General features: G+C 42.4%; 1 protein-coding gene across 2 annotated transcripts in view; it reads left to right on the forward strand.

Annotated features, from left to right (window-relative positions):
- WRN (WRN RecQ like helicase) overlaps nucleotides 1–12082 on the forward strand; it is a 28132-nt gene that overhangs the window by 12142 nt on the left and 3908 nt on the right. For both annotated transcript variants that reach the window (XM_085057528.1, XM_085057530.1), the window contains exons 13-30: nucleotides 82–190; nucleotides 1762–1830; nucleotides 2318–2400; nucleotides 2887–2993; nucleotides 3686–3873; nucleotides 3977–4154; nucleotides 4690–4871; nucleotides 5226–5327; nucleotides 5690–5782; nucleotides 7105–7246; nucleotides 8008–8181; nucleotides 8262–8356; nucleotides 8640–8715; nucleotides 8866–8939; nucleotides 10036–10114; nucleotides 10331–10443; nucleotides 10642–10756; nucleotides 11311–11436. In XM_085057528.1, the coding sequence (XP_084913654.1) occupies nucleotides 82–190; nucleotides 1762–1830; nucleotides 2318–2400; nucleotides 2887–2993; nucleotides 3686–3873; nucleotides 3977–4154; nucleotides 4690–4871; nucleotides 5226–5327; nucleotides 5690–5782; nucleotides 7105–7246; nucleotides 8008–8181; nucleotides 8262–8356; nucleotides 8640–8715; nucleotides 8866–8939; nucleotides 10036–10114; nucleotides 10331–10443; nucleotides 10642–10756; nucleotides 11311–11436 (2105 nt within the window). The remainder of the gene's footprint in view (nucleotides 1–81; nucleotides 191–1761; nucleotides 1831–2317; nucleotides 2401–2886; nucleotides 2994–3685; nucleotides 3874–3976; nucleotides 4155–4689; nucleotides 4872–5225; nucleotides 5328–5689; nucleotides 5783–7104; nucleotides 7247–8007; nucleotides 8182–8261; nucleotides 8357–8639; nucleotides 8716–8865; nucleotides 8940–10035; nucleotides 10115–10330; nucleotides 10444–10641; nucleotides 10757–11310; nucleotides 11437–12082) is intronic.

Consider the following 12082-nt stretch of genomic DNA (forward strand, 5'->3'; position numbering starts at 1 on the left):
AGCTCACCAAGATGTTAGAATTCTCTGTTGTAGCTGCATAGAAAGCATGATGTCTCACTTCTGCTTTTCTTTTCCTTGCAGGCTATGGAAAAAGCTTGTGCTACCAGTTTCCTCCTGTGTACACTAGACACACAGGAGTTGTCATCTGCCCTCTCATCTCCCTGATGGAGGACCAGGTGCTGCAGTTGACGTAAGTAATGTGGTAGCAGTGAGAGGCTGCTGCTGTATTCCCCATGGGTTCACATAGGTTCTGCCTGTGGCATTTCTGGGTGTTTGGTGTTGCAGCTTGGTGTACAGCAGGCTGTTTGTGTGTCAGCTGCAGAGCATGGGTTTCTCAAGGAACACACACAGCCTGTGTCAGCACTCTCGGATCACTGGATTTGCCACGTAGGTGAACCAGAGGCTGAGGTTGCAGAGGATGGATGCTGGTGAGAGGTTTCTGAAGGCACATGTTTCTGGATTCACAGGCCTTTTTTGTCCACACCAAAGTGATGGGGGAGCTGTTTGAGGCTGTGAGAGGTGTGTCAAAGTTTGCTAGGGTTTTCTTTGGGTGTGAGAAGTGACATCTGAACCAAGTATAGCTGGAAGCTGTATGCAATCCAGATGAAAGCTACAGCACAGGCTTTCAAAAGGGTCAGTGCAGTAGGTCTCCTAACACCTGGCCTCTTCACTTCTTAAGAGATCTGAGGGGGAAACTTGAGGGTGACACCAAATCACTTGCACGTGTGCATTTACAGGTGTTGTCAAGATATATCTCTTTGATTTTTAATACCTGATAATGCTTTCTCTACATGTGCTCGCTTCCTATTGTAAGAGCTATTCACTTCTGACACTTCTTCACTGAAGCTGTGCGAATCATGCTGAGTTGTCTAGTTAATTCCTGCCTTGTCCAACTTGGGAATAACAGGTCTTTTATGAAAGAGGGGATATGGAGGTGTTTTCAAGTGAAGAACATCAATTATGTGTGGCATTTTCTGCTGCACGTCGTGGCTGTGTGCAGATGAATGGCTGGGCAGCCTAAGCTCCTTGACTGTTGCTCAGCAGGGTGTCTGTGTGTTCTGTCTGTGCTTTGACTTTTCCACTATTTTCCTCAGTGGAAGGGTTTATTCACTACCTTCCCAGTGGGTCATTCATTTTGAAGGCCAAGAGGATTGAATTTCTACAAACTACAGCAGTTTGTCTGTCAGTCTAGCTGCAGTTTAGACTGAGCAGCTATGGAAACCAAGGGCTCTGAGACAATGCAGTAAATCATCAAGTGAAGAGGTAAAATATGAATTGGTTGAGCTGGTAATTATTCTGTCATTAAAAAGAAGCCACCTGATTTAAAACTAGCAGATGCAGCATCAGTAGCTCACAAAAGACTGAACAAAGTAAAAAATGGTGGGCTAGCAAGGCCAAATGTGGGGAACTACAGCAGTGAATAGTTAAAGAAAATAAATTTAGCATATTCTTTTGCATGTTTTATTTGTGAACTTGTCTCCTGTGTAAGGAAAATGGTCTTCCTTTCTCTGATTCCTAATTGTACCAATCCAGTGTGTGTCTTGTGGAGACAGCTGGAGGGGAAGTGGAAGAGCATTAGGGTGGCAGGAAGAGCCATGTACTACTCTTGCTTTTTCAAAAGTTGCTTCTTTCACACAAAGATCATTGAAGAAAGTAGTCTCTGACCTCACAGCTTGAACTTCTTTGGAAATGCTGGCACAGGCTGGAAGCTAAAGCTTGGAGAGTGAGTCTGTTCATGACTATGCTTTTTTATTTCTGCAGAATGACAGGGATTCCAGCTTGTTTCCTTGGTTCAGCACAGTCGAAACAGGTCAAGGATTCCATCAGAGGGTGAGTTTTAGCCAAGATTTCTGGTACTCTGGGCTGGAGGGGTAGGATGTCTTCCTGCTCTGTCATTGCTGAAATAATTTAATCTGGCCCAGCCCTGGAACTTGGCACTCAGGATATTGTTTGCATTCACCGAAGCTGAGAGTGGGTGGCTACAGCACCCTCCTGTGCCTTCTGGCTGGGGAGATGGGGCTTGTTGACTCAGCTGTGTTCTGGTTTATACCTGATTTTAGTGAGGTTTTAGACCTGTATCTGTCATCAACACAACAGTCCCTTCTTATTCTACAGGCTGGTAAATATGTTTTTCCTCTTCCTGTAATGCTTTGCTTTCCTATTGTTCTGGAATGTTTTCTGCGGTCTTCACTCAAGTCCTCTTGTTCCTTATCAGAAATCTGTTCTTGTTCTCGTATTGTTTTTCAATACAATCTTGACTTTATTGAATATAGGTGTCTGGAGTTTTCTGTGACAGTCATTTTTTTTGGTCTTTCAGGGGTCAGTACAGAGTCATATACATGACTCCAGAGTTTTGTTCAGGGAACCTGGAGTTGCTTCAGGATCTCAACCAAACTGTTGGTAAGTTGGGGATAAGATTGTGGGCAAGTCACCAGGCAGCTTAAATTGATAATTATATTTAAACCTTTTAGATATTTGAAAACTTTTCACCCATTTCTAGTGACTCCATTTATTCCCATTCATCACACAAGATCCTGTCATTGATGAGAAAAATCATATGTGTTTGTCTGAGACAATCAGGCTTTGTGTTACAATCCAGAAAATACAACAAATGACATCTGTAATGGTTATTTGTGACTATGATTGAGCAGTGGGTGGAAAAAGGTCCTGTTGGAACTAGCTTGAGATTTTGTTCCATGTGAGGGATGTTGTATATCTGGAGCTTGGATTGTGGTGAGGGAGAATGTAAAAGCTCTTGGGCCTTTTTTATGAAAAAGGACTTGAAGTTAGTGCAGCAGAAAGCATTCCAGGAGCAAAAACTAAAGCACTGCTGGTGACTTCTCAGAAAGTGTGGCCTTGTCCATGCTGTGGTTTTGTGCCCTCCAGGTATCACCCTCATAGCTGTGGATGAAGCTCACTGCATCTCTGAGTGGGGCCACGACTTCAGGAACTCTTTCAGAAGTTTAGGCATGTTAAAGAAGACTCTGCCGTCGGTGAGGTTTGGATATGCTGGGTTTCTGATTCAAGAAAAGGTTTTGTGTGATAGTTTGGAAATACCAGTCTTTTGATGTTGTGCTCTGGGTGTACTGACCGTGCTGGTTTGGAGTTGGAGCAGTCCCTGTCAGTGAGTGGGCTTTGGGGTTTTTTCAAATGCTGAAACAAGGGATGTTCTGAACTCGGACTACCAGAAACTTAAGAAATTTAAACTGCTTTTGATCCTTGTGCTGTGGAAGATGATGTTCCTGAGCTTCTGGTTTAATATGGGGGGATTTTGTTTTACCTGACTGAGTGGCTTGTGGTACTGATTTCTGGACACTCCTCAAGCACTTATTGCATAAGTTCAAAAACTAAGGCCTATACTTTACATGCTTTTATTGGAAGTTTTGTCCTATGTTCCCTAAATGTAGCAAATCACGTCAGTAAATAACTGTGGACTCGTGGAATAGGCACACATTCAGAATAAAATTTCATATTTCAAGGATTCTGTCCCTGTCTGCTCTCTCGAGAGCTTTGGTCTAAAATGTTGAAGAAGCTCAATATTAACTATATTTTTCAAATGACTGAACTTACCAATGATAAACACATTAAAGTGCCTGTTCACATTCCATATCACTTGACTCTTGAGGTTTTGGTTTAACAAAAAATCAATGAGCAGTCATGGATGTTATTCTACATCTCATTGCAGGTCCCCATTATTGCTTTAACCGCAACTGCAAGTCCCTCGATCAGAGAGGACATAGTGAAATGTCTAAACCTGAGGAATCCCCAGGTCACCTGTACGAGTTTTGACAGACCTAACCTGTACCTGGAAGTTGGACAACAAAGTGGAGACATCTGTAGGGATTTGAAGCAGTTCCTAACTAGGAAAGGAAGGTAAGGATTTAAGCCTGGGTTTGATCCCTGAGATGTATTTTTTTACAGGCAGGTGGCTTTTTTTGTTCTGTATCTTTACATGTTGCTGTTGTTGTTACTTAAGCAGTTCTGTGTATGAGTTTGAAGGCCCCACTATCATCTACTGTCCTACAAGAAAGGCCACTGAGCAGGTGGTGTCTGCACTGAATAAACTCAACGTGGCCTGTGGTACCTACCATGCTGGCATGGGGAACAAGCAGAGGAGAGACACCCACCACCAGTTTATGAGAGATGAAATTCAGGTATGGAGGAAACAACATTCTCTTGGTCCTATTTAGAATTGCAGAGTTTTTGGTAGAAGAAAATTTTGGAATATCAACCTGTGTTACCCTTGTCCTCTGTCTGCAATTGCTGATGTGTGCTGACAGGAGTGAGATTCCTGGCTTATCTTTCAGATTCCTGTAGTGATTTCCTTAAAAATGCATGCTATCCAAGGTAAATGGTGGGAGCTGGACCAAGATCACAGCTTCTATGAGCTGCTTCTTTCCTAGGCAGGAGAGATATCCCAGGACTACTTGTGTTCATTTTCATGATCTGTTTTGTGCCTGTTGAGAACAGCTACTTGAAAACATTCCTGCCTTTGCCACAGCACATCATCCCTCTCACATTTATAATCCTGTGCTCTGGCCAAATTCAGACTTAGCACTGTGGGTCTGAAGCTGTTGTAATTCAGGCTGAATTTTGGGTCTGTAGCAGCAAATTCACTCCAAGTGTGTGAGCATTAACCCAGGCATATTGTTTGGGATCACTTGCAAGCACGTGGCTCCTGTTTTGCAGTGTGTTGTGGCCACAGTGGCGTTTGGAATGGGCATCAATAAGGCAGATATCCGGCTGGTTATCCACTACGGCGCCCCGAAGGAGATGGAATCCTATTACCAGGAAATTGGGAGAGCCGGGCGCGACGGGCTTCCTGCTGCTTGCCATGTCCTCTGGACTGCAGCAGACCTGAACTGCAACAGGTAAAGCTCTGGGGCAGCCCTTTTCTCCCTCCTCAGGGCCTTTTGGCATGGCTCTCTGCAGTTCAGTAGCCTGTGGGCTTGGGAGAACCTCTCTGTCCCTCTCTCACCTTCTACTCTCCTTAGGATAAGGTTTAGAAGACTATGAATAAAGTGCTCTCCCGAGTATGCCCCATGCTCTGAGGGTCAAAGTGGTGGAGAAACAGGCAGGCAGCTTGCATCTAGTTCTAGCAGGATATTTTTTCTAGCTCTTCCTGGTGGGGAATTAGAGAGCACTGTCTGGCATATTTCAGTTTTGGTGTGGGACTGGTGTGGTCAGTATTTAAGGCTCTGCATTTTTTGCTCCTGTCTTGACAGACGCCTCCTGAACGAGATACGCAACGAGAGTTTCCGGCTGTACAAGCTGAAGATGCTGGCAAAGATGGAGAAGTACCTGGTGTCCAATAGCTGCAGAAGGAAGTGAGTGCTGGGACCTGTTTAGTGCTCTGTCACTGCAGGCAGCTTTGATAAGAGCTGCTGTGACTTGGTCACAGCTGGGGCCTGTAACCAGAAGGCATCTTGGACTCACGATGTGTTTCTACAAGCACAAAACATTCTGTTCTATATTAACAAGCACTATCAAAAGTACAACCTTCAGCACATCAAGTGTTTCCTTATTTGCTTTTTCTTTAAAAAATACTTTTTCTTTAGAGGAATCAAGGCTAAATAATTGGCTCCCCAGTGAATTAATTAATGATGCTGATTTCAACTCCATTTTCTGCAATAAATTTCATGTGTAAATTCTTGGTCATTTATTGAATTCTTTTCATTCCCTTGGGTAGAATCATCCTGTCTCATTTTGAAGACAGACAACTCCGAAAGGTTTCCTCTGGCATCATGGGCACAGAAGAATGCTGTGATAATTGCAGGTCCAGGTAAGCTTTCTTCCCTGAAGGCTGATCCTAGAGGTTATGTTCTCTCAGACTGACTTACAAGGCAAATTATCTGAAAGAATTGACTTTCATGCATCTGATCTTGCAGCTGTTCAGCCTGAGGTTTATTTTTGAATAGCTCTCTAACCTTTTTCTAATGAGCTGAGCAAGCCATGATAAGCTCTACATTTGGCTGTGGGAAAGCCTGGAAACAGGGCAGGATCACAGTTCCTAAAAAGGGTTTAGAGCAACACTCTGAAACTGTGAAATACACTTTTGTTCATCAGTTTAAGCCCTGTTAGGTAATTAATCCCAAAAGACAAGACTTGCAAATGGTGTGTGGTACCAGGTGTTTAAGGCTAAACTGCTCCAGTGTCCAGGGAGTTGTTCTCCTGTGCTGACATGTGCTCTTTTAACCTTGCTAATAATCTCATGGATGTGCTGAGGGGGACTCAGGAGCCTGACAGTCACAGAGGTATGAGCAGAAACACCTTGCTCAGTTTCTCCTGTAGTTACAATAAAACTTGCCCTGAAGTTACAGTAAAGGATTCCTTGCTCTTGCTGGTAGCCTGATGCTTTCTGATCCCAAGCAAGATGTTAGGCTGTGTTGCTTTCTTGAGAAGGATTATTAATTTAGCTAATCTTCTGTAAGCCAAGCATTAGGAAATCTTTGCCTGGCCTCTACTTAAACTAAGTAAAAAAAGAGTTTTAGAAGATCATAATTTCCATCTTTGCAGTCACCTCGCTGTGCCAATAAAGAGCCAGGTAGTGAATTTGTATTGCAGAACTGGAATCACTTGAAATAGATAATTTTCCTTTTCCTCTTTAGTAGTGGTTTGTGCCAGTAATTTTTCACTGGATTCTTTCAGTCAGTAATAAATGCATTAGCAAACCTTACATAGCCTTTAATGAGGTCACTCTTTACTTCTGATTTTCTTTTTTCCTTTATGTTCTTAAAGAAACCAACAAAAGCTTTTAAGTGCAATTAAAGAAACGTGCATGACTAAACCAGTCCAAATATTTAAATACTGAATGCAAAAATTGCTGAGACAATGTTCTGTAACAGCAGCTGTTGTGGAGAACGTATTGTTGAGTTGGGCAGTTGTGTGAGAAGTTAAATTGATAGAAATATAAATGTCTTGAAGTCACATCAATATAAATAAATGTATAGAACTAGGGCTGAAATTAGAGACTAAGTACAAGTCAATCACTTGTGGTGATTTAATTTAATTATTTCATTAATCACTGGGGTTGACAACAGTTGGAACAAGCGATAGGGGACTTGATTTGTTCGTGTTAAACTTGGCTTCCTTTGTGCCTTTCAGAGGCTCCTGCCCTGCAGTTCCCAGTGACTTCCAAGGCGTTCTGCAGGACTTTGGGAAGCAAGCACACCAGCTGCTGTCTGCAGTGAGTGCCCTGGATGAGAAGTTTGGGACCAGAATGCCAATTCTGCTTCTTCGTGGGTCTGTAAGTGATGGTCCAGCTCCTTTTATGTGTTTTCTGAGTGGAGGGGCTGCTGCAGATCAATCAGTACATGGATATGCATTCATGTCAATGTCTGTATACCATTTTTCTTGGAGAGATGGATGTTTCTATAGAAGGATGTTTCTATAGGTAGTCTTGACTTCGGGAAGCTGCTCAGCTCCACTCCCCATGGAACACGCGAGATGATTGTCCTTTAATTTTTTATGAAAATGCATCATTTTGATTATCTTGAAAGAAACAGCCTTTTCAGAATGAATGATAAATATCTTGGCTTAATAATTAACTGGCTTATATTTGAATAATTCCACTGCAGCATTGTGTTGCCGGTTGACTTGGAGTAGTGAAGTGGGAAGTTAAGTACTAGAATGAATATAAGTTATTTCTATACACCTTTAATTTTAATTGGTTTGAAATACTAAGCAAGAAACTCTCTGGAAATAGAATAAGAACAAAATCACTTTTTATGTTTACAAACTGGGTAGAAAAATAATGACCTGTAGTACTTGATAAAACTGGGTGAATTATGTCCCTTGTTTCATCTTTTAATAAATTTAAGTTGCTGATGGTCACACAAGTGTATCTAGGGAAAAATGATCTTGTCACAGCCTTGGCAGAAAGTGAATTAGGAGTGGAATAGGTTAGAGAAGGCTCCTCACATACTGGCTTTTTGGTTTACTGGTTGTATTTGAAGCTTTCTTCCACAAAGACTGGACAAATCTGACAGATTTTTTCCAAAATTTCAGAGCTCTCAACGCTTGCCAGACCGGTGCCGGAGACACCCTCTCTTTGGCAGTGGAAGAGAGTGGACAGAGAACTGGTGGAAACTGCTCTGCCAGCAGCTGATAATGGAAGGGTTCCTCAAAGAAGTCTCAGGGCAAACCAACAAGTTTGCAACCATTTGTGTGCTCACCCAGAAGGTACTTCTCGTTGTGACATGACCCACTGAGAGTTCCTGCTGAATAATCCAGAGCTAAGCCATGTGGTTTATTTCTTACAGGGTAGAACCTGGCTGTTGAAAGCTGGATCTGCCTCAAATGCAAGTCTTCTGTTGCAGTCCAGTGAAGACCTTAATCTGCAGAGACCTTCTGCAAGGTAATTGTAGAAGGTATTCTCTTGAGCACTTCTTTACTGACATCAAATCTGTCTCTGAAACCTGCTTTTGGAGACAGCAGGGTTAACCAGGAGGAGGCTCTGAGATCTTCTGTGGTTTGGGTTTTTTTTCATGAAGAATGGTGATTCTAGAAATTAATCAGTAATTTGATTTGCCAAATACATCCCTGTACCAACTTGAAATCAGTTTGTTTAGCAAAATGTTATTTTGTCAAGGGCAGTGTCACTATACAATGGAATTAAGATATAATTAATTCCATTACAGCAGCAGGCCTTCACCTGTGCGCTCCAGGCAACGCTCCCCAGGCACAAAAGGAACAACACAGTCACCAGTCAAGCAGGTCTGTACCACTGCAACCCTCCTGCAGTGTGAGGCATCATTAAAAAAAAAAAACAACTTGCAAATGTATCACAAATTAATTTTTATTAACAGCAAACTCAGTGAAAAGATGGTAAATCAGCAGTTGTCTTGTTCTTCTGTTTTTTTATAGATGTCTCTATATGAGATGTTCTCACATGACAGAAAAGGTAAAACCCCTCCAAGAAGCTCTAACATGCTTAACAGGTACAGTATTTGAAATTAAAACAGAATTACCTGATTTTAACTGTGTTAATGGGAATACTTGCATGTAGGGTGATCTTTAAAATGAGCATTCTCCTGTGAAGTGGCTGTGAAAATGTTTAATGCATTAAAAAAAGTGCCTAAAACTTGCTGTACACTGCATTATATTTCAAAATATATTGTATTTTCAAGATTTAACAGCTGACATCAGGGAGCGTGGAGGGCTCTGTCTTTTCACACTGGTCTGGAGAAAACTGAGACCAAGTCGAGGCTCCCTAAGGTCAAAAGAAATCAAATAGCCTCTTTCAAAAAGCAGACCAAGTGATTTGTTTTCCTGGCTCATATGCTGTTTCAGATTAAATGCACCTTGTATTTCTGAGTGGATTCCTCCTCCTGGCCACCATTCTAGTGCTTGCAGATGACGAGAAAAAAGGCTGTGTTACTTAGGTGAATAGTTGCCACTGCAGCTATGTGAAGATAAATTACTTCAGAGACAGTTAAAATCCAAATCAAGTTATTCTGCACTGTGCTTAGGAAAGGAGGCTCTTAGTCCAGCTTGTCTGCTAACAGATACAGCAGTGTAATCATGGCAGTCCAATTAAGGGTAAATGTCCCTGAGTCCATGAGTCCGTGACTGGGAGCTGTGCTAATTCCACTCACAGCACAGCAGCTGTGTCCCTGTCACTGATAGTTTTAAGGTTATCAGTGCTGTTTGCTAGGATTAATGTTCTCAGCCATGGGCAAAAGTGAAAGGTGGGATGTCACAGGGGACAAGTGATTGTTAAGCTTGTTTCTGTTAAAGTTACGGGAATTCAGCTCTTGAGTTATTGGTGGGTTGGGTTGGTTTTTCCCCCCAAGCTCCCACAGATGTTATTTCATCTGTTTGAACTTTGTACAATATGAGCCTATTTTTAAGTTACAGCACCAGAACAGAGAAATTGTGCTATCAAGGATGCTGCTGGTTCTACCCCGACCAACTCCAGTCCTGCCTGGGTGCAGAGCTGGCAAAATAAGTTGGGCTGCTGCTCTCCTCTTGAACCAAGTCCCTGAATAAACTGATCTACTGCAAGGCTTGCTTCACACTTGATTTTTTTGTTAGTGTTTCAGGACGCTCACCACTGAAATCTCCTTTGAAGCCCCAAGAACCAGGTGTTTCATCCCAAGAACAAGAACTAGAGGTAGGCTTTTCTGGGATAGGGAGGATATCTCTGAATTGCAGTCAGCCTGCAAACCACAGTGGTCCTGTGTTGGGGCAGCTGGCTTGGACAGCTCTTAATTGCAGGTTTTTTGTGTATTACTGGGAAGATCAGGGAAGTGATAATATTTTCTTGTAACAATGATACCTATGAGTGATGTAGAGCTGCTTCATGAGAATTTGGCTCCTTGCTTCCTAGGCTGCTCTGTATGGCAAGCTGCTGACTGCTAGACAGAAGGTAGCTAATGAGAAGGAAATTCCTCCAGCTGTCTTGGCAACCAATAAGATCCTGGTGGAGATGGCCCGGATAAGGTAAAGCCAGCATACAGACGTGTTGCACAAACTGGGGCGGTTGCAAGCCAAATCACAAATCCCTTTTCCTCCTTCTGTTGGGAAAGTGGGGCACCTCAGCTGATGAAGCATCTCAAGTGCCTCCCCCAGCTACTGAAAGGCATTGGACAGCAGTATTTTGGCAATGTGTATGTTGTTGCATTCTTCATCTTAAACCAGGCCTACGAGTGTTGAGAACCTGAAGAAAATTGATGGTGTATCTGAAGCCAAGTCCACCATGTTGATGCCTCTCCTGGCTGAAATTAAGGACTTCTGCCAAGTAAATGGTTTGCAGGTATGATGAACTCAAGTATCGTCTCCTTGGCAGGAGCCTTAAGGATGTATTTTGGTCTGCAGCTATTGGACTCCATGGAATTATCTTTCTGTTTCACAAAAAAATACTGTGATCTAGGAATGGGAACCAAAAGCATTCCTAGTTTTTCAGTTGTTTTTAAGGAGTCTATATTGAGAAAGTTTAGCTCAAATGGAGGAGTTTCCATGCAGACTGAATGCTACAGTTTGTTCTGATGGCGTAGTTTCACGTGAAATGAGGAATACCTAAGATGATGTGTTGGCCTGGGCACTTTTTTCTGTTTTGTTTCCTTTTCCAAGTTCCTTGGACAATGCAATGCTGGTTTTAATAAGATGGGAATGTGTGGGTGTCCATCTGGATTCCCTCCTTGCTTTGGCCTCTTTTTTTTTTTCTTAAAGAACATGGAATTGGGGTCAAAACCAACCTCCAGAGAGACAATGTTACTTCTGTTAATGTTACTTCTTCAGATAATGCATGGGTGATCCATTGGTTGTCACTGGGATAAAACTAATTTAATTCTGCCTTATCTCACTCAGACCGACACATTCCCCTCATGTGAATCTAAGGTTCAGAAGGAAGCATCTCCCTGGAAGTGTGCTAGAGCCCTTTCTCCCTCAGAGCAAGTCACATACATCCTGTTCCAAGAGAAAAATCTCTCACTGGTAAGCTCTCCTCTGTGGAGGCTTATGCTTTGCTGAAAACTGACAGCAGGGATGCTTTATTTAGAGGAGGGGGATGTGGAAATTCTCTCAATAATTCTGCACAGTGCTTGGGTGGGGTTGCTTTAGGACTCTGAGACATACCTTTCCTGGGAAATGGCAGATCCTCTGAGTTAGCTCTATGATACAGTGGTATGGCAAACTGTGGTGGGATACAGTGAGTTGGTAATTCCACAGTAAGAAACTCAAGCTCCTTTGGGTTTTGCTTTGCCCCTCCCAAGAGGATCAGGTGGTCCCCAAGTTAAAAGTGTACCTAAAGACAAATTAACAAGAAATAGTTGTACAATTATTAATGGGCAACTTGATCCACTAATCCTGATTATGTGTACAGTGTGTGTATTCCTTTTGGAGAAATGAGTAGAAACTTGAAACCTCATTTACTCTCTTTTTGAAGAGTACAATATTCCAGTTGGAAATCTCTCCTTGAGAAATACAAATTTGTGTTGATCAAGTTGGAGACTTTTTTTTCTCCCAGGCAGATCTTCTAAGAGAAGAATTCATCCAACATGTGAAAATGAGGGGGAATTTGTTTTGGTGCTGTTATCCATGTTTTGCATGGATGTTCTTTCTGTATTATGTGGGTCCCTGG

Source organism: Lichenostomus cassidix, chromosome 4 (assembly GCF_008360975.1).
Source record: "Lichenostomus cassidix isolate B80296 chromosome 4, HeHo_3.0, whole genome shotgun sequence".
Lineage (NCBI taxonomy): Eukaryota > Metazoa > Chordata > Aves > Passeriformes > Meliphagidae > Lichenostomus > Lichenostomus cassidix.